At 41.9% G+C, this 27,820-nt stretch overlaps 1 protein-coding gene across 1 annotated transcript; it reads left to right on the top strand.

The window, feature by feature from the left end:
• Positions 1–104: 104 nt before the first annotated feature.
• Positions 105–24,447, top strand: cetn4 (centrin 4). Its single transcript, XM_041188810.1, has 5 exons — positions 105–277; positions 10,276–10,431; positions 11,731–11,859; positions 11,966–12,103; positions 24,282–24,447. Exons 1-5 carry the CDS (start codon positions 275–277, stop codon positions 24,369–24,371), a joined length of 516 nt encoding a protein of 171 aa, XP_041044744.1. The 5' UTR covers positions 105–274; the 3' UTR covers positions 24,372–24,447.
• Positions 24,448–27,820: the final 3,373 nt, after the last annotated feature.

The following is a 27,820-nucleotide window of genomic DNA, read 5'->3' on the forward strand; positions in this document are numbered from 1 at the left end:
GCGCCTTGCCCGCCACCAAGCTTGACATCATTGGTTAGTGAATGCGCGTCATCGCTGGTCAATCGCAGACGCTGGTTTGTGAATGGTCATCTGAAGTGTCAGTCAGAGTGACATCACTGCGCCCGCCTTCGGTTGTTGACGAGTGCAGTGTGTTTGTCTAGGAACTAAGTGAGGTGTTCGAGAGTTTGTTTACGTTGGAAAAATTAAACAGTCGCTGGAAGATCTCAACCTTGCGGTTTGTTTTATATACAGTTTGAGTGCTTACCTCGGGGCAATGGTAAGATTTTTATAAAAATTCCTCATTGAGTTGATAATTTGTTGAGTAATTCACTGACTGGTTTTCCTCCACTTGTCCGTAAGGAAGGATTTCTTGACTCTACTAAATAGTCCCACTACTTGTTCCAGGTGTAATTGATCCTTAAGTCTGCAACTGCAAGTTTAGGTAAAGCAGATTCAAAGTTAAAATTTAGCCAATTTTAATGGGCTTTAAAAATCTGGATTTTACTTCAAAGGGAAATGAATCCTACTGTCATTTAGAGTATTTACAAATCCCAGGATATTGTATATTATTAACTTTGTCCAAACCTCAACCCAGATCAAACAGACATGTCAAATATCTGCTTCTGTCGATTGATACCTTGCTTTTTAGCGAGTGAGGCTACAGCAACCATGTGCAATGAGCCCCAGCTCCAAAGCTCTAATCATTTTGCATAATGTTTCTTTCTTTCAACTTCAAAAAAGCAGCTTTTGCAGACCAGAATTGATGTAAGACATTCTGCTGAATTATTCATGTAACAGATTATAATCGTTTTATTCGACTATTAATCTGGACAATGTGGTAGTTTGAGAATTTGTAATTACTTTTTAAAATCAATAAATAATTTATTTCCGCGTGTTTAAAAAGCTAACTTTCATTAATATTGTTTTGGGAAGGAAATCTGCCCCTGCTACCTGGTCTGGCCTATATGTCTCTCCAAACTGCCCTCTGAAATATTCTGTCAAGTTACTCAGTTGTTTCAAATCACTAGAAAGCAAACAGGAATAAACTATACTCTGCATTGATTCAGAACACCATAAAGGCATACCTAGCCCAATTGATTCTGCAAAGTTCTCCTCGTCAACATCTGGGTGCTGGTGCCAAAATTGGGAGAGTTGACCCATAGATCAATCATACAAACATGTGTCACAGTCATACTCACAGAACAGCCAATCTTCATCCAATTTGATTCAATCTACACTACATACAAACATGAGTAGGCCATTCAGTGCCTCTCAAGCCATTCCATTATTCAATTAGAACATGACCCATCTTTGTTCAGTAACCTTTAATATCTTTGCCTAACAACAATCTATCAGACTCTGTTATGAAATGTTCAGTTGATCTAGACCCAACAGCTTTTTGGGGGAGAATGTTCCAGATCTCCCTTTGTGTGAAGATGGGCTTTCTGACATCATCCCTGAATGGCCGAATTCTACCTCTAATTTCAATTTCATGAAACAATTGAGTGAACCAGGCACAACAAAGGCTACATGCCCCAGCTACTACACTTCAGCTATTGTGCTGAAGACCTGTGTTCCAGGGCTAGTTGCACCACTATTTAAACTGTTCAGTACAGCTACAATACTGGAATCTACCTGACAATACAGAAAATTACCCAGATATGTCATGTGCAAAACAAAAAAGCAGGATAAAGCCAACCTAGTTAATTGTTGCCCTATCAATCTATGCTCACTGATCAGAAAAGCAATTGAGGGAGTCATCAACAATGCTTTCAAGTAGCTTGTATTCACCAATAACCTGCTCACTTAGGCCAGAACCACTTGGCTTCAGATCTTGGACAATCATTGACTTGAGCTGAATTCCATACATTAGGTGAGAGTGGCTGCCCTTGACATTAAGTTAGCATTTGAGTGAGTGTGCCACCAAGGAGCCCTAGTACAACTGAAGTCAGTGGGGATTGGGGAAAATTTTCAAATGGCTGGAGTCATACCTAGTACAAAAGATGATGGTTGTGATTGTTAGAGGCCAGTTCTCACAGCCCCAGGATATTTCTGGAATGGTTCCTCAGGCTAATGTCCTTGCCCAACTATTTCCAGCTGTTCATGATGATCTTACCCTTATCATAAGGTCAGAAAAGGGCTGATGTTACACTACTCGCCACTTCTTCAGATAATGAAGTAATCCATCCCTACATGCAGCAAGACGTGCCCAACATCGAGCTTGCATATAAATGGCCAATAACATTCATACCACGCAAGTGCAGACAATGACCATTTCCAACAAGAAAAAAGCTAAACATCTTCCCATGACATTCATAGCTCTTACCATTGTCAAGTCTGCCAGGTGGCTGGGGTGTGGGTGCAAGTGGTGGGGGGTGGGTGTAGGGAATCTCTATATCACTTGGGACAAAACAATCACTTCACCTATTAGTCTAAACATTCACCATTGACATACCATGGATGCACTTAACAAGGCTTCTTCGGCAGCATCTCACAAACCCACAAACTCCAGCACTCAGAAGGACATGAGAAGCACGTGCACAAGAACACTGTAGCCTTTTAAATTTCGGCATCCTGCCTTGGACTTGCTACCTTACTTCAATGGCGCTGGATCAAAATCCTAGAACTGTCTACCTAACAACAGTATTGTGGAAGCACTATTATTAGAAGGACTGCATTGATTCAATAAGGCCCATCATCACTTTGTCAAGGTGAACTTTGAATGGTCAATAAATGTCAGCCTTGCCAGTGGTACTTGCATCCCAAGAATGATTAACAAAAACCCCTCAAATTTTAACTGTTGCAGTATTTATAGTCTTCTGGAGGATAGAGTTTCAAATTTCCACTACCTTTATGTGAAGATGTTGAAGATTTTTAGCTCTCTTTACTCTAGGGTAATCAGAAGTAAGATCAATCAAGACTTTAAAAGTTTCTAACAATTGATTTTATTAATGATAGGGCTGCACACAACCTTAAGTAACAATACAATTCAGTTCAATAGTCAAGTCCTTCTCTTCAAAAGACTAAAGGGTTTATTCTTGATTGACATCTTTTCTGGTGTCCTACTCCTTTCAGGTTAGAATGGCTGCTGTCAAAAATAAGCTGCCTATCCATGAGCTTTTAACATTTACTGATTTTTTGCACATGGTCACCTAAATCTCTTTGCTCTCCACAGTTTCTTGTTCCATCTTATTCCATCATTGGAATAAAAATTTCTGATTGTCTTGCTTGGATCCAAACTGGATCTACACTTCCCCATATTGATTTCCATTTGCCACAGTTTTGGCCCTTCTCCCTATGCCTCTTTGTGACTTCCTGCTTCCATTGACACAACTTATTGTTTCACCTAACCTACTGCCTTCTGCTAACTAGGATATACAACTCTTTATTCTTTCTTCCACCTTGGTGAGGCCACAGCTGGAGTACTGCGTGCAGCTCTGGTCACCACATTGTAGGAAGGATGTGATTGCACTGGAGGGGGTGCAGAAGAGATTCACCAGGATGTTGCGTGGGTTGAAATATTTAAGTTATGAAGAGAGGTGGATAGACTTGGGTTGTTTTTGTTGGAGCAGAGAAGACTGAGGGGCGACCTGATCGAGGTGTACAAGATTATGAGGGGCATGGACAGGGTGGATAGGGAGCAGCTGTTCCCCTTAGTTGAAGGGTCAGTCATGAGGGGACACAAGTTCAAGGTGAGGGGCAGGAGGTTTAGGGGGTTGTGAGGAAAAACCTTTTTACCCAGTGGGTGGTGATAGTCTGGAATGTGCTGCCTGGGAGGATGGTGGAGGTGGGTTACCTCACATCCTTTAAAAAGTACCTGGATGAGCACTTGGCACGTCATAACATTCAAGGCTATGGGCCAAGTGCTGGTAAATGGGATTAGGTAGATAGGTCACGTGTTTCTCACGTGTCGGTGCAGACTCGATGGACCGAAAGGCCTCTTCTGCACTGTGTGATTCTGTGAAAAGCTGAAGGGTCCAGCATTGATCCCAGAAGAACACCACCCATCACACTTCACCAATCAGACTATGTTCCCTTTACAGACATATGAATTAGGAGAAGTCCATTCGGCCTCTCAAGCCTGCTCCGCCATTTGAGAAACAGAATTAATGTTTCAGGTTGATGACCTTTTATCAGAACTTTCAATTTCCAATCCATGTTGCAAGTGTTTTGTGTGGAACATTATCAATTGCCTCTTTGGAAGACCATATAGATAATGTTCTTAGACACTCCTTATCCACCATGTTAGTATCCCCAACAAAATCAACTGGATTAGTCAGCCATGATTAACCATCACAAATCATGATGACTCGCTGACCAATCCATTCTTATCCAATTATCGCTCAGTCACTCTCCTAATGACAGATTTCAGTAACGTTCTCATAACTGACTGTAGCTACCTGTTTTCTCTCTCATTCCCTTCTTAAATAACAGAGTATTCCAATCTAACAGCACAATTCTTGAATCAAGAGAGCTTTGGGAAATTATGGCAATGCATCTATTTTAGTAGGCTCGGTTGGAAATCATCCAGTCTGGAAATTTGTCTAATCATTTTTCCATCTTTTTGCTTGTATTGAATCTAATTTGTTCCTCCTCTTAATTTGCTTTCCTTGTATCACTGGTATTGTATCATCTTCCTCTACTGTGAAAACTTATCTAGCAAGTCCATTGTTTCTTTCTTGCCAATTACTGTATAACCCACTACTGTCTTTAATGGACCCACATTCCCCTTTGTCTCTCTTTTTTTCTCAGTATATGGATTAAGTTATATAAACAATGATATGGATTTATTGTTTTCTTTGATATCCCTTTCAAGTCTTTTATTCTCTGAGCTAGTGTCTTGAATTTCAATATTTGTCTGCTTTAAACAAAATGTTAGTGGTCCCTAACCGGATCTTACCAAAAACTTGGGGGTCTGGTCTAGGATCATGACAGAGTGTATAAATTCTCTTTGGTAGTATTTTGAAGAAGGATCATTGAGGTTATGGGGTGCAAGTAGGAGATGTAAAGGATTCATTTTAACTCTCAACATTTTAGGGCAATTGAAGATAAATATCAACCAAGATTACTTTTCTAACTAATGGTTTTCTTAACAATAAAATACAAGTTTAATAGATATTCATGCAACTTTTAAGTCTGTAGTCTTTTTTATTCATTCATGGGATGTGGGCAATGCTGGCAAGACCAACTTGCCCATCTCTAATTGTCCTTGAGAAGGTGGTAGGCTTCTTGAACCCCTATGTCGTGAAGGTACTTCCACAGGGTTGTTAGGTAGGGAGTTCTAGGATTTTGACCCAGAGATAATGATGGAACAGCAATATATTTCCAAATCAGGATGGTGTGCGACTTGCAGGGAAATTGTAGGTGTTGATGTTCTCATATATCCACTGGTCTTGTTCTAGACGGCAGAGGTCATGAATTTGTAAGATGTTATTGAGAAATCTGAGTTGCTGCGGTGCATCTTGTAGATGATATACACTGTAGCCATGGTGCACCAGTGATAGAGGGAATGAATGTTTGAAGTGGTAGATAGGACTGCAAATCAGGTGGGCTGCTTTGTCCTGAATGGTGTTGAGCTTGTTGAATGTTGGATCTGTGCTCATCCAGGCAAGTGGAAAGTATTCCAAGAGTCCCGACTTGTGCCTTAATGATGTTGGAAAGTTTTTGACAGGTCAGGGGGTGAGTTTACTCTCTGCATGCAGAATACCCAGCCTCGGACCTGCTCTTAAGAGTCATAGATGTCTACAGCACAGAAAAAGGCCCTTCGGCCCATTGAGTCTGCACCAGTCAAACAAATACCTAACTGTTCTAATCCCATTTTCCAGCACTAGGCCCATAGCCTTGTAAGCCATGGCATCAGAAGTGCACATCCAAATACTTCTTAAATGTTATGAGGGTTTCTGTATCTACCATCCTTTCAAGCAGTGAGTTCCAGATTCCCACCACCCTCTGGGTGAAAAAATTCTTCCTCACATCCCCTATAAACCTCCTGTCCCTTACTTTAAATCTATGCCCCCTGGTTATTGATCCCTCCACCAAGGGGAAAAGTTCCTTCCTGTCTACGCCCCTCATAATTTTATACACCTCAATCTCCTTTGCTGCGGGGAAAATAACCCAGTTTATCCAATCTCCCCATATAACTAAAACTCTCCAGCCCAGGCAACGTCCTGGCAAATCTCCTCTGCACTCTCTCTAGTGCAATCACATCCTTCCTATAATGCGGATTCCAGAACTGCATGCAATACTCTAGCTGTGGCCTAAGCAGCATTTTATACAGTTCCAGCATAACCTCCCTGCTCTTATATTCTATGCCTCGGCTAATAAAGGCAAGTATCCCATATGCCTTCTTAACCTGTCTCACTACCTTAAGGGACCGGTGGACATGGACACCAAGGTCCCTCTGATCCTCAGTATTTCCCAGGGTCCTATCATTCATTGTGTATTCCCGTGCCTTGTTTGTCCTGCCCAAGTGCATCACTTCACATTTATCCGGCTTAAATTCCATTTGCCACTGATCAGCCCATCTGACCAGCCCGTTTATCTCCTGTAATCTGAGGCTATCCTCCTCAGTATTTATCACCCCACCAATTTTCGTGTCATCCGCGAACTTACTGATCAACCCTCCTATATTCAAGTCTAAATCGTTTTTATATACCACAAACATCAAGGGATTCAATACTGATCCCTGTGGAACCCCACTGGACACAGGCATCCAGTCACAAAAATACTCCTTGACCATCACCCTCTGCTTCCTGCCACTCAGCCAATCCTGGATCCAGTTTGCCAAATTGCCTCAGATCCCATGGGCTCTTACCTTGGTTATCAGTCTCCCATATGGGACCTTATTAAAAGTCTTGCTGAAGTCCAAGTAGACCACATCAAGTGCATGATGGCAAAGGGCATCTTGTAGCCATAGTATTTGTATGACTAGTGCAGTTACATTTCTGGTCAGTAGTAACTCTGCGACGTTAGTCCATTAAATGTCTTGGGGATGTGCTGAGACTCTTTCTTGTTTCCTAGCACTTGGGCGGTGTGAATGTTACTTGTCACAAGCCTGAATGTTGTCCAGGTCTTGCTGCATGCAGGCAAAATCTGCTTCATTATCTGTAGAGTTGCAAATGGAAGTGATGGCTGTGCAATCATCAGTGAACATCTCCATATCTGTCCTTGCAAGGGAAGGAAGGTTATTGATGAAGTAGCTGAAGATGGTTGGGCCTAGGACTCTGTCCTGAGGAGCTCCTGCAACAATGTCCTGGGGCTGAGATGATTGGCCTCCAATAACTACAACCACCATCCCAGCGGGCCCTGCTGACATGGAAAAAAAGCTAGTGGAAGTGGGAAGTGGTCCTTAATTGGCCACTTAAGTGGCTCAGTTGGGTTCCCGGCAGGTGGCACCTCTGCCAACTTTCTTGCGTATGCAAAATGGCATGGCAGTGGAAGACTTTGGCACACACCACCTGGTGTGAATTTAATAGACAGAGCTCATTAATGCAGCTTCTAGGCTTTTGTCCAACAATTGGGAGTAGTACATTGACTTCATTGAAATGATGGCTGACAATGTTGTCTCTCACAACAAGACATGCTAGATCCATCCCAGCTCTCCATTCAGATCCTGGTTAGATGTTGCTTGCCCTTTGCCATCATTGCCTTGTTGGAGCTGTTCACTATTGGTTGAGCTTGCTTTCTTCTGGCCTGGTATGGTTTATTCCAATTGATTGGGCTTGTGCTCCATTATGCTGAGACCTGGTGTTTTTATCCAAGTTACGCACCATTTTAGAAGATAACAAATGAACAGTACTCAAGGAAGTAAAGCACACAGTCATCAAGAACACTCCCACACTTTTTGCCTTGCTCAAAATCTAAGCTTATGCTGTGCAAATGTGCATTGAGATCATGCACCAAATGACAGTGTCTATTTATTGTTTTTTATTTCCTAATCAAAAATGTAGTTAGGCAATTTAGATTCCCAATTAATGACATGTAGCTCATAGCTAATGTATTGAACAATACAAACAGGATTCAGTTGTGCATTTTGCTTGCTTTAGTATAAGAGTTTATTCCAAATTGCTTTTGAAGTAAAATTGATATCATCAGCTGGGCCACAGAGAGGGACAAGACAGGTGGCTTGGATAACGGAAGAGGCAGGGTCAGGGTGGGTATGAAGACAGTAATGGGTGTCAGTTCTAAGGGGAGGAATGGCATTTGGAGGTGGATATTTATAGGGCTCAGGGTAACGGGGGGGAGATTCAAGGGTGACAGAAGGGCGATGAATGGTGATATTGGATGGGTCTGTGGTGATGGATGGAAGTTGATGGGTGATGTGGGGAGAGGTATAAGGTGTTGGAACATGTCTGCAACATTATGCCATTCTATCATGGTTGTACTTGACAACACAGTTGCTTTTTACGTGTGAATCCTTGGAAATGGGAGGAGGGTCTTTTCGGGTGGGTGGAGTTCAAGGTCAACACAAGTGGCCGTTCAAGGGTTACCCTGATAACTATGAGGCAGCTGGATGTCAAAGATGCTCAGTTGTGTTCTCCTCCATGTTGATGGCCACATTGCAGCAGGTTTGTTCCTGACTCGTCTCTCATAATATCGAGATCCCAGCAAAGAGTGGAGCTGCACTTCATTCTGTGCCATTTGCCATTGGCTGCAGTCAGAGGCAGGGATGAAGTGAGGGAGGGAGGTGGATGCCTCCAAGGGGCACAGCTGGTGGAGGGCAGCCAACTCAGTCATGACCACTCACCCAGGAGGATGGAGATTTCTGACAAGGGATCATGTGGTTGGTCTTCGATGCTGCCGAGGCTCTATAGAGTTTCGAGGATAGTGGGGACAAGTGGTAAAGTGTCCACTTGAGAATTCTTGCACATGGTTGTCATTACCCTCGTTAAAGAGCAATGTCTCTATATGCATTCATGTATGAACAGGAAGAACACTTTCTGATCCTCCAGGATGTCCTTTACCTGGAAGGGGTGGAGTGGGGATGCCATATCTAGACAGAGGCCAGGGGAAGGGCTTGGCACTTGCTAGCTGGCTTAGAGATGGAGGGAAGCATGTAAAGGACATGCACATTAAATCTATCACTTCAATTTGTTCATAAGCCACTAGGGCGTCGATGATGCAGGCTGTAGGCAACCCTGCCTTGTTAATGGCTCTCATCCAAATGAGGAGATGGCGGCCAGGACGAGCAAGGGCTGAGCAGCAAGAGGCAGCAGGGCCTCTATAAGGTCAAGAGACTGGCGAGCATGGACCACTGCAATGGCGAGCATTGGTCCAACCATAGGTGTATTGTTGGCTGTGCTCTTGTCTAGCGATGAGCAAAAATCAATGCCGGAGGGACCCTTGTATGTTTCGGAATGTGGTTGCTCACCTCTGCGAGCTTCTCCAGTGCAGCTTGCGGACGCAAGGACTCTGGAGGAATAACATGGAGTTCCTGCCCTGCGGTGAGTGAATGTCTGTCCGGGTGCCCTTTAAATATGTTGCAAGGACCTTCCACCCCATGAGATTAAGCCAGGGTGGGTGACTTCCTGCCTACTTTGCCACGAGATTCGCCGAGTTCCTCGCTGATGCATAATTAATAAGCTGAAAAGTGGAAGATTGCGCACGTTCACCCATCCTGCCACCCATCGGGAATCTTGCCGAATTTCCCGCCTGCCATTGGACTTAGTCTCCAGAATGGAAAATTCTGCCCATTCATAGCAAAAGAATTATGATTGAAGAGAACCCCAGCTAAAGAATATGGTACATGATGAGCATTGTAGAGATGGCAAACTATAGTTGTTAGCAGAGTTTTGAGATAATTGGGACTATTTCAACTGGAACAGATAAGACTAAGAGAAAATTTAATATTTATTTTTAAAATTATGAAGAACTTAAATAGAACGAATAGTGAAGCACGATTTCCTCTGAGGAGTCCGTTACGAAGGGTCATCAATTTAAAACAATTATTGAGCAGAAGGAGAGATGTTAGAAGAAATGTTTTTACACAGCAGTTGTTGGGACATGGAATGCTTTGTACTCAGGGAATGTTTTAAGAATGGATGCATATTTAGATTTGAGAAAATGTGAAGCTTTGGGGAGAGGCCAGGGAAAAATAATTAGTTTTGGACTGCTCTAGGAAAGAGCTGGCAGAGACCTATGGACTGAATGGCTTCCTTCTGTGCTATAAACCCCTGTGGTTCTGTTGAACAGGGTGGAAGTAAGTGTTGTTTGCACAAATATTAGTAACCATTTAAATGTATATGTCAAATCACCAAGTTATTTTTAATCCTTTAGGCATCAAGCTTCAGGAAAAGTGGCATTGGATCTTCACAGCGCAAAAAACCTGGGCCAAGACCTGATCTAACAGAGGAACAAAAGCAAGAAATCCGGGAGGCTTTTGATTTGTTTGATACTGATGGTTCTGGAACTATTGATGTAAAGGAAATCAAGGTGTTTTTAAATAATACCAACATCAATTTTATATATTTTATCTTTTAAATTTCAATTCTTAGAGGTAGAATTTGAAGACTATTTGCAGTTCTTAGGAAATTCCATTCAAACAACAGTCTGAAATTTAAGTTTGTATAGAAAGAGAATTGCATTTATAGTGATTTGCAGTAAATACATTACCAGTAGGCAAATGATGTAGCCATTTTGCGACAAGATGCCACAAACAGCAGTGGAATTAATGATTAGTGATCTGTTTGTTTGGCAGTGATAATGAAGGGCCAAATCTTATCTAAACACATAAGACCATCCTGCTCCTCATGGAATAGTCCTATGGGATTTTTAAGATCCACTATTCTCTGAAGGGACAGATAGCGTTTTGATAATTCAGCCTCACAATATTGCGTGACAGAGTCATTTGAGATTATATGCTCAATTCCTGGAGTTAGTCTTTGACCCAAAACCTCCTTGAACCACACTGATATGTATAATTGGTGTATTTTAATATAATTTCTAATATCTATAGATTATAATATTTTTTAAATCAAACAATTCAGATCTTTTTTTAAGTTTTAAAATTTTATAAAACAATTTAATCTGAATATTCACTCATGTTTTACAACCTTCATGGCTACATTAGGTCAATGCTGCAAATGTGGCTAATTTCACACTGCGGCCTGTAAATTTAACACAAAACAGACTTTGGCTGTGATTTCTTCCTTTTTTTTAAAATAACTTAATAGATGCAGGGTGATACTTGCAAGGTAAAGTATTCAGCTCACCTTCTCAATAACAGAAACCTAAACACCTCTACCTGCAGCTACATATTTTGACTGCTGTTCTCTTACAGTGAAGATCGATTGATCATCTTTCCCTACAGTACAACAATTATTATACTTCAAAAGTACATCATGTTGTATAAAGTGCTTTGGGACACCTGAGATTGTGAAAGGTGCTATGTAAATACAAGTTTGTTCTACTTTTCTGCCTTTTTGTACTTCGGATGGTAAAGGAAGATGCCCAAGCTAGGGAAACTCAGTACTGGTTATTGAGCCAAGGTTGACATTACTACCTTGGATGTCTCCTGTTCAGCATCCAAAACTGTAAAGTATGCAAACATGTAGGATGCTGATGTTTCTGTACTAAATAGAAACCAAATTGTTCTATGTTGAAAGTGGAGGCATGAAATGCTTATATCCATATTGTCCTTCTCCTTTTAAAATCATATTTCTATCCTCCTTTATTTAAATTGCATCCATATTATAAAGTTGAATGGAATGACATGTTAACACTTTTTTTTAGGTTGCCATGCGTGCATTGGGGTTTGAACCTAAAAAGGAAGAAATAAGAAAGATGATTTCAGACATTGACAAGGAAGGATCTGGTAGCATTGATTTCAATGACTTCCTAGCTATGATGACTCAGAAAATGGTGAGATATCATATACACGTGCATAAAAACCAAGAACTGCCTTTGAAATATTAGTATTAATGAAAAGTTAATCAAGGATCTGATAAAATAACTTGTTTTATCCCAGAGTGAGAAAGACTCCAAGGAAGAAATTTTGAAAGCCTTTCGGTTGTTTGACGATGATGGCACTGGCAAGATATCATTCAAGAACCTTAAGAGAGTTGCTAAAGAACTGGGTGAAAATCTAACTGATGAAGAACTACAGGTGGTTCTTTTTGTGTGTGTTTTTTTCTCTGGATAGGAAAGTTGTACTTGTAAAAATTTCTTAGATGCAGTATATAAGACAGTATCAAGTCTGGAAACTCTTGGTTTTTGAAAACAACATAATTTCAGATTTTTTCTTTTTATTGTTTCATGGGATGTGGGCGTTGTTGGTGTTGTAATATGGGTTCTTTAGATGTTTCAATGATGAGATCTTGAGACTTGTATATTTAAACATGAACCCTTTATTGTTAAACTTTGTTTACAGATCCCAGATTACCGTCATGCATAGTGCTGTTACCTTTATGCAGGCTGGTGGCAGAATGTTCTGTCTAAACTGTTCTCTCAGTTTTTTACCATGTGACTCTGTGCATCATACTGTGGGCGGTGCTATCCTTCAGTCCCATGTTAACCCTTGCTCTGCCAAGCACCTATACATTATACTGGCCTGCGGGCACATCATACAACATCCCCCTTCTCCAAAGAAAGCTTTCCAATGGAGTGTAACTATTAGTAATACAATCTTTACTTGCTATCCCAGTTCCCCCTGACTTTATAAATTCAGACAGTCTTGAGGCTTGACAGTCTTCCACATCTCAGTCTGTCGCGTTTGGACGAATGGTAGTGCTACTCTGTTTCTGGTACTTGGTTATCTCCATTTGATTCTTTTTTACCTCTGCATCACTCGGGGGTCTTGCAGTAAACTTCTACTTCTGGTGATTCCTCAACTTCTAAGGCTGTAGTGAAGTTTCTTCAATCTTTCTTCAAAGGTGCATATCTGTCTAGTTTTGTTTCAGTTTTTAGTTTCTCATACCTTGGGATACAGTTCTGGGTTCATTGTTTAAAATGCCACCTTCATATCACCCCTGATGTGATATCTTTGAGGAACTCCCACCGCTGCTAGCCACCTTGTAATATGGGTTCATTGGATGTCTCAATGATGAGCTCTTGAGACTAGTATATTTAAACATGAACCCTTTATTATTAACCTTTAACTATTTGCAGATCCCAGGTTACTGTCATGCATGGTGCTGTTACCTCCATGCAGGCTGGTTCCAATTACCATTTGATTCTTGGGTGGTGCTATCCTCCAATCCCACATTAACCTTTGCTCTGCCGAGCTTTACATTACAGTGGCATGCAGGCACATCATACAACAGTTGTAAAAACCAACATTTGTTACCCATCCATAATTGCCACTGAACTTAACATTTCAGAGGACAGTTAAGAGTCAACCACGTTTCTATAGGTCTGGAGTCATCTGTAGGCCAGACTGTGGTAAGGACATCAGATTTCCTCCCCAAAGGACATTCGTGAACCAGATGGGTCTCGACCGCAATAGATGAGACTATCTTTATATTTCAGATTCATTAATAGAATTTAAGCTCCACGGCAACCAGTGGAATTTATGTAGCTAGAGCATGAGCCTTGGACTGGGCCTGGGCCTCTGGATTACTAGTTCAGTGGCATTACCACTATGCCACCATCTCCCCCAGCAACAGGGCATGCTGGCTGATGGCCACCAATTGGCTGGAGGAATTACCATTAACTTATGAATAATGAGATATAGCACATCCATGAACCTAGATATGACATTTTTCGCTTTTTGCTCAATTTACTCGTCAGTTTCTTTCACTTTCTTACAAGTTCTCTTCCCTTTTCTTCTCTATTTTCAGTCTGTCTTTGCTTGTTCTTTCCTTGTGCAGTCTCTCCCTTGGTGTCTCTCTCTCTCTCTCTCTCTCTCTCTCTCTATAGCATGCTTTCTGCAATTTCATTCCTTTGCTCTTGTTTTCTTTTTCTTTTTTCTTTCTCACACTCTCTCTTTCCCTTTCCTCACTCTGTTTCTCTCCCATGTCTCTCCCCTATTAATTTTAGTTCCCCCATTCTTTTCCCATTTTTCATTACCCCTCTCATTCACTCTTTTGTTGTCTCTTTTTTTGGTCTTGCCTTTTTCTTTCATCCTTCCCCTATTTATCTAACTGTTCTTTTTCTTGCCATTGTTTTCCCAATGATCTACTTTGCTTGCTCTAACTATGTCACTTCTCCCTTATTTTTGTCACCCCCTTTCCTTTTACCATATGTCCATCAGTTTCTCTTTTTACCCTGAACTCACTCTTTTTCTCTCTTAGCGCTTGCTTTTGCTGTTTCTCCTCTCACGCTCATTTGTTTTTGAATCACTCTTTCTTGTTATGCATATTATGTTGTAGAAGATGAGCAATGAGTGCTCTGGGGTGACTGCTTCCTGCACCACTGCAACTCCTGCAATTGCATTAGTCATTAATAGGTGGCAACATTTACTTTCTTTAATTTCCCCCCACTTGTGTACCGCCCACACCCCCACCACTCTGCTGCTTACCCATTCCCTAATCATTGTTTGTTTTAGTTAGCTACTGGTAAGTTAAAGTTCACTCTTCGGGGAATTGTGGTTGTAACCCACATCCTGTCATTTTATGCACAGTGCACCAATGTACTGCACCACGATTCCACTTTAGCTTTGCATTTTGTATTCACTTTTTCAAAATCATCACTTCCATAAAATCATAGAATAGTGCAACATAGAGAAAGGTAATTTTGCTCATCTAGTCTGTGCTGGCTGTTTCTAAGAGCAATCCAGTTGATCCCATTCCCTTACTCTTTTCCCATATCACTACAACTTTTATTTTCCTTCAGATATCTATCCAATTCATTTTTGAAGGCTAGTATTGAATCTGTGTCCACCACCCTATCAGATAGTGCATTCCAATCCTAACCCCTCTTTTAATAAATTAAATTTTTTCTCATGTAGCCTCTTTTTATTGCCAAGTACCTTAAATTTCTGACCTGATTATTGATGCTTTAGCCATTAGAAACCTTTCATTTTATTTATTTGATGTAAATCCTTCATTATTTTAAGCACTTTTAAAAAAATCTCTTAGTCTTCTCCGCTCTAAAGAGAACAGCAGCTTCTATCCATCTAATTGCAGTCCCTCATCAGTAAAGCAGCCTGGTGCCCAGATTTGGACACAGTCCTGCAGCTGGGGCCAATCTAATATTTTCCTGGCTTTTGTACTTTTTTTCTCTATTTTTAAAGCCCAGAATTCTAGCTGCTTTGTTAACCTGCCCTGCCACCTTCAAAGGTTTGGGCACAAGCACCCTTAAGTCCTGCTTCTCTTGCACCATGGTGTTTGTGTTCACTGGGAACTTCTTGTGTGTGATGCTGAAGACTTCCTGGAATATGTATCCAGAAAGTAGGTAGTGAGTAATTGAGAAGTGAGTCTCTGTAATCAGAGTGGAAACTGGAGATAATATAGAAATCTCTTAAGAATGTTGAACTGATAAGCAAGTAGGCAGTGGCAATAACTTAAAGAAAACCATGAGCAATACCATAGTACCTCCGGGCAAGTGGTTGCTGAGGGAAAGAGCAAATATGAAATGCAAAATCACTGGCAATTGATTTCATAGTGAGGAGCATAGACAGGTAATTATTTTACCACAGTGCAGAGTCCCTTTTTTTGTGTTGACCTTCAACTTATGGTGCAAGGAATGTAATGGAGCAAGTACAAACTATTTTGGAGAGGGAAGGGAAAACAGCAAGAAATTCATGTTCATAATGGAGCCATTTAGGAAGGAATAGACTTGTGGTCCTGGCAAGGCTAATAATCTCAAGATTATTCGTTGTTTCATGTATTAATCAGTACGGGAATAGTAAAGTAAGGAATAAATGCATGGCTGGAAAAATGGTTCAAATTTCTGGACATTGGTACTGGTTCTGCGACAGGAGTAATATGTACAGGACAGATATGCTTCACCTGAACGGTGTTGCTAACTCTGGTGGAGGTAGTCCTAGAGATCTGGTCATGTGACATCTGAAAATGTTACTATGTTTATCTCCTGAAGATCAGGTCCCCTGCAGTTGAGTGTCTTTGTTCATTATTTTGTGCCAGTAGCTGTTATGTGTACAGGTCCTAGAACTAGGATACTACCCCAAAGCAGGTGAACAAAGGAAACTAAGTAGGCAGGAAGAGGATAAACTGAAGGTTGGGGGAGAGATTCCTGGAGGGGGAACTAGAAGTGGAGGAACTCTGATTCCATCAGTAACCAGCAGTAACTCACCAAAATTCACTGATAACTATTACTGATACTCAGATTCTCCTCATAGCCAATAATGATATAATAATTCACTGATACAACACTGGCATCTACCTGACAATTTGAAAATTGCCCAGATATATGCTGTGAACAAAAAGCTGGACAGATCCAACTGGATAATTACTGCCCCATCAGCCTCCCCTCAATCATCAGCAAAGTGATGGAAGGCGTCATCAACAGTACTATCAAACAGTATTTGCACAGCAATAACTGTTCACTGATGCTCAGTTTGGATCCCGCCAGGGCCATTCGGCTTCTGATCTCATTACAGCCTTGGTTCAAACATGGACAAAAGAGCTGAATTCCAGAACTGAGGTGAGAGTGACTGCCCTTGACACCAAGGCAGCATTTGACCGAGTATGGCATCAAGGAACCCTAGTGAAACTAAAGTCAATGGGAATTGGGGAAAACTCTCCAAACCTAGCACAAAGATGGTTGTGATTGTTGGAGGCCAACGATTTCAGTTCCAGGAAATGACTGCTGAGTTCTGCCAGCTTCAGCTACTTCAGCAATGACCTTCCCTCCATCATAAGGTCAGAGCGGGCATGCTCTTTGATGATTGCACAATGTTTAGTACCATTTGTGTCTCCTCAGATACTAAGCAGTTCATGTCCATATGCAACAAGACCTGGACAACAATTAGGCTTGGGCTGATAAGTGGCAAGTAACATTCACGCCACACAAGTGCCATGTGATGACCATCTCCAACAAGAGTGAATTTATTCATCTCCCCTTGACATTACCATCTCTGAATCCTCCTGGGAATTACGTTGGCCTGAAACGAAGCTGGACCAGCTGTGGCTACAAGAGTAGGGTCAGAGGCTGGGAATTCTGAGGTGAGTAACTCATCTCCTGACTCCCCAAGGCCTGTCCACCATCTATAAGGCACAAGACAGGGGTGTGATGGAATATTTTCTCCTTGCCTGGATGTGTGTGGCTCCAACAGCACTCAAGATGCTTGACATCATCCAGGACAGAGCAGCCCGCTTGATCAGAACCCCATCCACTTACCTAAACATTCACTCCTTCCACCACCAATGCACAGTGGCAGCAGTGTATACTATCTACAAGATGCACTTCAGCAACTCACTAAGGCTCCTTTGACAGCACCTATTTTTTTTAAACTCTTATTCTGACTTGGAGTCTGAAAGTGATAACTCTGAGCTGGGAGCCTTTGAGTCAATTTGTACTTGGATGTCATACGTCAAAATCAACTGGCATGGACTGAATCTGAACTAAACCAGGAGATTTCACAAAGAGCAGTAGTTGAGTATTGCTGAAAAAAGACATACTGTTGAAGCTTTTCGTCTTGCATTCATCAGGACAATCGCAAGAACACCAGTGTCAGGGGAAGCAACAAATTTATACTATATGAGAAGAGAGTGCTGATTGGTTGGCAAGTGGACACTCGGTAGAGGTGTTGCCATGGAGAATGCACCAATTAATGGTGACTGACAGTTAATTGCCAAGCATTGTTTGAAATTTAAACCAGGCAGCTTGACTCTGATTGGTCAGGGTATTAACCTGAGGAATGAACCAGCGAATGGCAATCACTTATTTTGTTTAGCTGAAACAGGGGCAATGTGTGTACATGTTCTTTCTGTTTGCAAAGAACAGGGCCTTGTATTAATACATGTAGCTTCCAGTACATGCAAATGTGCCACACTGCGAGCCTGACTGACAACCTTAAATTGGTTATCTGTAATTTTTTAGCACACTGAGGATTATTAAGCAAATATTGTCCAATCATAGAATCACATCTCATGTTGGACACTTTTGAGTTTTGCAAACATAGGCTGGTTGGGTACGGTATGTACCTTGCCTGTTGTGAACAGCGGAAGGGACATGCTGTTTGATACAATCCACCAGTTTTTGAGACATACTGCCTACATACCTAGCATCATACTGGCGCTCAAATTCATACACCACATTACTCATTTGTGTGATAGGCAGAATGTCTTTTTGGCTTGATGGCTACATCCTGTTAGTGATGAATACCACTCATATTGCTACTGCATGGTAGCAGCGTGAAACAGCTAGCTTCATCTGTTGCTCAACTTTTTGAGATATCTTGCCTTTCCAGGGCAGTAGGCTCAGGTGTTTTGGGAACTTCTCACGGGTCATATTACTATAAACTCAGTTCAGGACCAGCATTTATGAACTATCCCTCGGGCTTGGACTTAGTGAAGAATAATTTTCTTGGAATGATAGAAATTGCAGAACAAGTGGAGGCCATTTGGCCCTTGGTGTCTATGCAGATGTCGGTGCTTTCTCCTTTACTCCAATTCCCCCTAATGTCTTTATATTCTTTCTTCTTAATACTTACACATTCCCTTTGAAATGCAGTTCTAATTTCTCGCTCAATAGCATTTGTGGTGAAGCATCTCATGGTCTAATTAATAACCCTCAGTGTAAAATCCTTCTTTCGCCTTGGTTCTTCCAGTGAGAATCCTCTGTTTTTGTTCCACATTTGTCCACCAGTAGAAACCATTTTTCAAGTTTTACCCAAAGTAAAATCTCCAGGTTTTTAGGTGCTCCTCTCTGTGTCGCTCTCACTCACCATGTTGTTATTATTGCTGCTGCTGAATTATCATTCCTCAGTCTCCCTCTTTTTAACTTTACATTCCCATCCCCACCACTTCAAGCTCCCCTTCAGCAGCCTTCCCCCAGACATCCAGCCTCCAGTAACCTAGGGTCGGCTCTCAATGGTTAGGGTGATAGCACGTTGTTGGCGGTTTCTCCACTGCAATAACCGGTGTCGCCAAAGAGTGGGGGGAGCACTGCTGCAATAACAACTATAAAATGCTAAAAACAGCGCATTTATTTAACTCCTTTCATGACCTTATGACATCTCAAAGTGCTTCACAGCCAATGAAGTGCTATAGTCACTGTCATATGTAGGAAATGCACACAGCAAATACTCTGTTATTTTTAGGAATTAGTAAGTGGATAAATATTGATCAGAACACCAGCGGAACTACTCTGCTCTTCTTCAAAGTTGTGCAATGGGATCTTTTACATCCATCCATACGAGCCTGGTTTTAACATTTCTTCAGAGGAATAGCACCTCTAGTAGTGCAGCACTGTACTAAAGTATCAGTCTAGGTTCAAGTCCCTGGAGTGAGGCTGGAACACCCAGCCTTCTTGCTGAGAGTTGGGAAAGCTACCACAAGGGCAGAGGGTTTAAAAACCAACGGCATTGGGAGAGAGCAAATAAGATGAGGGAGTGGAAAATAAACAGAAACTTTGAAAAATACAAAACAGGTAAATAATGAAGAATGATTTTTAAGGGGGAGGAATTAAAAAGGGTATGTTTGCCAAAAACAGAAGCAGGTGTAAGTCTTACGCATTGAAGCCTTTAAAATAAAATTAATTAGCTAATGCCACAGCTTGCAATGAGCATGGGGTATGATGTAATGACATTACGAGGCATGACTTAGGATATGGTAGGACTGGAAACTGAACATTCCTAGTTACAATATATTCAAGAGGAATAGAGTAAGGAAAAATGGAAAGATAGCAGTATTGATCAAAGATCCCATTACAGCACCAGAATGTAAGGATCATAAGTAATGGTGAAAATGACTGGATCTGTTTGATTAGACTTTAAGGAATAAGATGGAAACAAATACTCTATTGGTAGTTTATCGTAGACTGCTGAACAGTACTGCTATTTATTTAATACTGCTGAACTCGTGAAAGACGTGGAGGAAGAAATATACGGATAAATAAGAGAAAAATGCAGAAATAAGAAAGCAGTAATAATGGATTGATAATTATCCAAAGATAGATTGGGGTAAAAGGTAATACATTTAGGAAAAGAGATAAGACATTTTGGCTATAAGGTAAACTTTGCAAGAACAGTGGTGAGGTCATCTACTGCGATATTTCAATATTCATTGGCTGTGAGTGAGGCCTCAGCAGCTATACAGACATCATAAAATTTACCCCTTTGTTTCCGGAGCTGCTTTCTAGATCAGTATGACTTAGTCTAGCAACAAAAGGGACACAGCTGAATCTAATTCTAGGATGTGAATTGGGAAAGCAAATAATTACATCGAATTTTACAGTACAAAAACAGACGATTTGACCCAACAAGTCTAAGCCAGTGTTTATGCTCCATACAAGCCTTTTCCCACCTTACTTCATCTCACCTAGTAAATAATGAATGGATAGAAGAAAAATTAGGAAACGGTGACCACAGTTTAATTATGATTGTTGGGAAAATTGAAAAGAGGGAACAGGTGAAGATAGATGTTGTTGACTGGATAAAAGTCAATTTCAACAACACAAAAAGGGAACTAGACCAGATAAATTTAAAAGAAAATTTGCAACATAAGACAGAGAACACACATTTGGAAATGTTCCAATGGGAAATGGTAAACTAGGTAATATTCCCAAAAGAAGTAAAGGAAGTTCAGCAAAAGCTGGGCCAGAATCTTCTGTTTGCGTGCGGGGGCTTGCCGATGCTTAAAATGACACGTGGTGATGTCGGGCATGTGTCCTGACATCACTGCGCACCATTCTGATCTTCAGTTCGGCGCACGCGCACCGGAGTTGGCTGCGCGCCTGCCGAACTGTCAAAAGCCTGTTAAGGCTGTTAATAATCTAATTGAAGTAATTGTCAGGGCTGCCTGTCTAACCTTAAGGTTGATGGACAGGCGAAGAGCCCAGGCGGCCTTTGTATTTTTCATGGAACCTCATCAACGGGTGGGATGAGGTTTCATGAAGGGTTTATTAATTCAATAAAATGTTTCAAAGAAATTCATAAACATGTCCCAGCTCATGTGATGATGTCACATGAGTGGACATGTCTGAATTATTTATTCTTTTTTTCAATTTTTGGTAATGAAATTAATCTCCCTGGGGCAGCTCCGTGCCTCAGGGAGATTTCTGCGCTCTTTCTCGAGCATGCACTAAAGAGTGCAGTATCCGACTCTCCCTCCTCCCCCCTGCCCCGCACAGGTAGCGCTGAGCGCTCCCAGGTGTGCATCGCGCTGGAGGCCCACCCACGTAAAATGGCAACACACAGCCAATTGTGGGCGGCGATCGGCCCTGCTCCCAACCAGCCCACCCAACGGGGAGAAAATTCTCCCCATGGAGTCCTTTTTATTTACTTGGAAATTTAAATGGAACTGCATAAGAGGGATATGATAAGTGTAAGGTTAATAATGTGAAAGAGTAAATCAAAACTGGTGTATCAGATATAGAAGGGAAACAACAAATAATTTAGAAAAAAGGAGTTTGCTGAAATACTAGAAGAAAACATAGCGCAAGATTTTTCAGATGGTGATGTCTCCCGCCCCACCACTCGAAGAGTCGACAGGGAATACATCCCGGCTGATCATGACAGCCTGCATCCACTTAACGCTCCAAAGCACATTAATTATTTGAAGACAAGGCTTCCACCCCCTCACTCAGCAGAAGTCCCACCTTAGAGAGATTGGCTGGCACGTCAGTGGTCCCAGTGGCCAGGATTGGGACTATGAGAAGTTCCTAGATTCTAAGTCCTGGAGACCAGGACCAGGTAAGTGTGAGGTGGGGCTCAGGGTGGGGAGGGGAGGTGAGACCAAGGGTGTGTAGATATTAATGGAGAGGTCGGAGGGGATGGAGTACCAGTTGGGGGGAGAGGATAGGGAGTGGGAATGGGGAGGCACCCAATGTGGAAAGGGGGCCCTTGAGGGAGACGTTTCCCCTGACTTCCTGCCCGAGGCCCGAGCAGGGTGACCTGCCAGGTTTCCCACCTCCCCTGAATCCCTCAAGCCAGCCTCAAAATTTTACAGGTCCCCCAATGCCTGTAAACCTGCAAGTGGGTGACAGTAAAATTCTGCCCATAAACACATATATGTAAAGAGTAATTAATGAAAGAATGGTCCTGATTAGTGGTGAAAATGCATTTCTCATGTAGAAACAAGGGATAGTGGTAATGATAAATGGACCTTGTTTTTTTCAATTATACATCAGAACCATGTAAAGTTTGAATTATTAACATATGTGTTCTCGTTTTTGTCCTACAAATTTTTTTTTCATGCAGCCTCCTTACAAAGGGGCACTGTTGCTACCTTTCCAAAGGAGAAGGCAACATCCCCTTTGACTGGCAACTCTTTTAGTACAATGGTATGAAAAATAAGGGAATCCCATTCCATAAACAGTGGTATCGTTATAGGTTTTAGCATGTGATTATTTGCTTTCTCTCTCCCTGAGCCTTGTTCCCTGTCTTTTTCTCTGTCACTCCAGTATCCCTCTTTCCTATCTCTCTCTAGCTGTTGTAACGTTTAAGAAGTATTTAGATATTCAGTTGCGTTGCCATAGCCTGCAAGGGGGCCAAGTGCTGGAAAATGAGCTTAGTGTAGGCGGAACTTTGTTGACCAGTGTGGACATGATGGATCAAATGGCCTCCTGTGCTGTAAACGTCAATGAGTTTAGAGCATTCATTCTCCTTCACCACCACCGGACACCTGCCACCTATGCCCTCCCCCCAACCCACTTGGTAAAATACTCTCCTCACAGTTTTCACAGAATTCAAATCTTTCTTACCCATCATTTCTGAAACTTTCATTCTTTCATCTGGTGTGTTTGCATTTGCAATCCCCTATTTCTATTTATCTCAATCCTATCGCCCCATTCCTTAGCACTCCGAGAGACCTGTATTTGATCTGCTCCCAAGCTTTACCATCTGCCTTGCTTTGTCCTCTGGCATCTGACATACTACTTCCAGTGGTCCCTTTCTCCACTATCCTCTCCCACTGCCCTGGGCTTCACTTCCAGTATTGTCATTCCCACCAAACCCTTTTCCCAGTGTTCCTAGTATCCACCATTGCTATTCCAGTGCTCCTACACTCAGAACCAGCCTCTTGATGTAACTATAGTGCTGTATTGTCATCCCTGCAAATACTGCTACACATCTATCTACTTGTCTACAACCTGGAACATCTTCCTGTGTTTTGTTTTAAAGTAAGACATAAAATGTTATACATATATAAACAGAATAACTTAACATATGGGAACTATTGTGCCATTTATATCCCAAATTACTGTTATAATTAGCTATACTATAATAAAAATGTAATAATCATAATTGGTGATTGGGGCCCAACCTTGCCAATAAATTAAGTGTGCAAAAGATGTGCCACAGGCCCGATTTTAATTCTGTGTGATGAATGGGTTTTGAGTTAGTTAAAATTGAACCCAACATTGTTGATGTGCAAATAGACCAGCAAATTCAGGATATTAAGAGATACACTGTGAATTGTGAATTTCTAGAACTTGCTGATTAATTAACACCTCTCCACCATTTGCTTTGCGCAAACAAAATCTTGCCCATAACCTCTCTGTTTTTAAGATCTTGCTGTACTAGCACAATAATTTCCTATTAAACCTGCTGCAGAAAGTTGGGGATGTAATTTAGTAGCATAAGTACCTTTACGGCAATATGATAATTGATAATGCAATCCCAATCAACTTCTCTAATCCAGAAAGGGAACATTTTAAACAATTCAATATCACCCCTGCATGCAGTCAATTGCTGTTAGAGATTTAAAAAAAATATACATTTTTTTTCTTTGTGCTTTTTTCTCTTAATCCAATCTTTCTTTCCCTCTTTATTTCCCTTTCTGTACCTGATTTGACTCTATTCAACTCACTGTAATTTGCCCTCTTTCTCTCTTGTTCCCATGTTTCCTTCTTAATCCTTAAATCTCATTGTATGGGGGAAACACTTAGTCCCGTCATTTACTCAGATCCCAGATGCTCTTGCATGCCTTTATGAGCTTACACTTACAGCAAGTTACAGCACAAAATAAATTTGAGCTGAGGTAAGGTCTAATGCTGTGAGATAATATGCCATGAGATCCTCACTCCAGCAAAATCTAGCCCATCATGTTACCTCCCATAAAGCAACAAAGCCACTGACAATCTGCTAGTATGTGTGTTTACTGTTCTGGAAAGAGTTTTTTAAATATACTTTTCAAATAGGTTTACAGTTTCATGATCATATAGGAAGAAATGCCACTTCAAATAATGTGTTTAAAGATTTATTTTCCATTCATAAACAGGAAATGATCGATGAAGCTGACCGTGATGGTGATGGTGAGATAAATGAACAAGAATTTTTGCGGATCATGAAAAAAACAAGCCTCTATTAATTTTATATTGTCACACAGTCCATAAGTAGTACTAGTTGTGACTTGTTTTTATTTAAGTAATAAAGAATGAAGAAAATCTGTTGAGTTTTGGTATATTTGAATTCAATATCAGTTTTTTTTAAAACAGAAAATACAAATTCAAGCAACTGGCACACATTCCCCTTCATAATTATCAGTAGTTTACTCATTTTCATGAAAGCGATCTATAAATTATATTTCTGCTGAATCTTGAATTCCCTGTTGTTCCAGGTGGCATTGTGTAATTCAGTTTTTATAATATTTTGAAGCAGCAGTTATCATTACCTTTACAATAACATTCCTGTTCATTATATTCCACTTTCTCTTTACAAAATCTGCCTTCAAGTGCTACAGAAGTACAATTAAGATTTATTGCAGTACACAGTCAACTGGTAGTGTATTTTTTTTAAAAGTGCAAAGCAAATGTGTTAAAACTGTGTGGTACTCTTTTATGTCAAACATTCACAAACATTTCAAATTCATATTTGAAGTGACCTTACCAATGGTACCGTTCAAATCACTCAAGCTTGTTATTTTACATCTTTATTAAACTTTGTCCATGGGTTAGTCTAATTTTTCTTTTGTAAATGGACCACAGGCCTTACATTCAGTATTTCATTTGGTGTCTGGTGGAATCACGAGGCAATGGGGAACTGTCAATTGAAGTAAATTTAAGGTGTGGAATCATTTTTTCCCACAAAGCTATTTCTATTTTAAGTTTTAAATTCTGAAAAGTAATCAACTTTTATTGGTGTTGATTTTTGGGAAAAATTATTAACCCAGCTTTAATGGCACAAATGACAAATTGTGACTTGAACTCTAGCAAATGCTAATAAAATTATGTGTTCACTGTATCAGAAAAGGCTTCAAATGATACTATTGGTTTTGTTTAATGAGATACGGTTTTGATAATTTTGAAGTTAAATATGTTTTATGTAGTTTCCATCATTGAGATTAAATGAAGTTCAACTTTTTTGTGTAGGGGCTCAAGTTGTGGGATGTTCGTGCTAGAAAATAGGAAAGCATTCCATTTCAGGTATCCAATATCCAGACCATGCATTCCTTGCTCAAATAAAAAAGGATTAAATAGAATAAATTCACCTCTATTTTTCCTTGCTGATGTAACTAAATTTCAGCTTCAGAACAGCAGTCCCCTACTCCAGTAAAAACAGAAAATGCTAGAAATACGCAGCATCAGTAGAGAGAGAGAGAAAATCGAGTTAAGGGACAGAATTTTCTGGCTGACATGTGGGTGGCGGAGGCCGCACTTCAGCGCTTAAAATGTCGCGCTAGCATCCCGACGTCAGCGCGCAGCATCGCAATATTTCAGTCGGCGGACGCGCGAAGCAGCGGGATGCTTGCCTGCCATTAATTAAAGGCCTCGTTAAGACCCTTGCCAATTATGCAGGATTTTGAGGGGCCCATGCGAACTTCGGGTCGGCGCACGGGCCCAACGTGCAGGCGGGTAGGAGATTTTTTAATAAAAGTCATGCACTGGCGGGATATGTGGACTCAGAGGGGTTGTTCATGTTTCACACAAAGTTTTAATTGCAGAAAGTGTTTTAAACTTGCCTGTTTGATTGTTAGCAGTTCACATCGATTTCCAAGAGCTTTCTGTGTACTTTGAAACCAGCCTGCAGACAGTATTCTTTCTCGGGCCTGCAGCTTTCCAGAGGCCTCCATTTAGCCTGGGGTATGGGTTCTGACATCTCCACTGGAGGCAGCTCTGTTGAGGAGGAAGGGAGGGATAGAATAGGAGGAGGCCAGGACTGGACAATCAGCCTCCAGGGGAGCCATCTTTGGGAGGCCAGGCGCAGGCACAAGGGGTGCAGGGCCAAGAGATTGTCCAAGGTGCAAGGGGCCACAGAAGAAGCCACTATCCTGCTGCCAGAGTATACAGGTGGAGAAACAGCTACCTCCAATATGACTGAGGTGCAGTGCCTAAGGAGGCTCCGACTCTCAAGGGAGACAGTCACCGATATCTGTCAGATGATAGGGTAGATCTCAGGGCCAAACTGTGTGGGTGGACACCCCATGCCAGCGGCTCTGAAACTCACAGTTGCCCTCCACTTCCATGCCTCTGGCTTCTTCCAGGGCTCAGTGGGTGATCTTTGCGGTTTGTCCAAATCAGCTGTCCACATTTGTGTCAAGCAGGTTACAGACGCTCTGTTCAGACGGGTATTGACCTTCATCCACTTCTGCTGCGACCAGGCAATTCAGGCACAGCGAGCCAGAGGCTTCGCGGCCATTGCTGGCTTCCCCCGCGTCCAGGGTGCTATAGACTGCACACATGTGGCCATCTAGGCACCAGCAGGTGAGCTGGATGCCTTCATCAACAGGAAGAGCTTCCACTCCATGAACGTGCAGATAGTGTGTGATCACAGGATGCTGATTCTACAAGTCTGTGCGAGGTACCCAGGCAGCTCCCACGACGCCTACATCCTCAGATGCTCCCAGGTGCTGGGGCTCTTCTGTGCTCCGGCTTGGCTCGATGGTTGGCTGCTGGGTGACAAGGGCTATCCCCTGTGAAGGTGGCTCATGACGCCTCTCCGCCGTCCAAGAACAGAAGCTGAGCAGCGGTACAATAGGAGCCACGGCTCCACGAGGGCTGTGGTGGAGAGAGCCATCTGTCTTCTCAAGATGTGCCTCCGTTGCCTGGACCGCTCAGGGGGCGCACTCCAGTGTCCCCCAGATCGTGTCTCTCTGATAGTGGTAGCACGCTGCGCTCTGCACAATCTTGTGCTGGAAAGGGGGATGCAGTTGAGAATGAAGATCTTGATGCCCTGGATGAAGCTGCACATGATGAATCCAGCAGTGGCTCAGAGGATGAGGAAGCACAGGGCAATGATGAGGGGTAGCACGCCGACCCGCTACTACACCAAGGAGGCAGGGATACCCGGGACATTTTAATCCAATGAACCTTCAGCTAGCTCCACACGCAAATGGATCAGCAAGACCAGCATTGCCTGGCGCTTCCACACGTGACACTTAGTTGCTGCTGATAAGGTGGAAGATGTAGCACCTAAGGGCTTAGTACAGAAACATCAATGTCCACTCAAACACTCATGAGATGTCTGTGAAAAAGACAAATGCAGCACAAAGGAAACACCCTCAGCCATGGTCAGAAAAGTGGACTTTATTATGTCCAAAATATAACAGAGACTTCTCCATTGCAAAAATAAGAATTTTGTTCCCTATTCTAAGGCCAACACAAAATCACCAGTGACATACCTGTTGATTGCCTAATGTGCCTCATGCTTTCGTTTGCGGGTGCTACGTCTTGGTGCCACCCCATTGCTCGGAGTGGCTTGTGAGACAGCCTGCTGACTCTGCTGTCTTGTTAGCGTTGTTGACCTTGGGCATCCTCTGGCCTGTGGAGCCTGTAATGGCCCTGCTTGGGAGGGAGTGGCCAGTTCCAGAACTGGCACCTC

Source organism: Carcharodon carcharias, chromosome 1, assembly GCF_017639515.1.
Source record: "Carcharodon carcharias isolate sCarCar2 chromosome 1, sCarCar2.pri, whole genome shotgun sequence".
In the NCBI taxonomy this organism is placed as follows: domain Eukaryota; kingdom Metazoa; phylum Chordata; class Chondrichthyes; order Lamniformes; family Lamnidae; genus Carcharodon; species Carcharodon carcharias.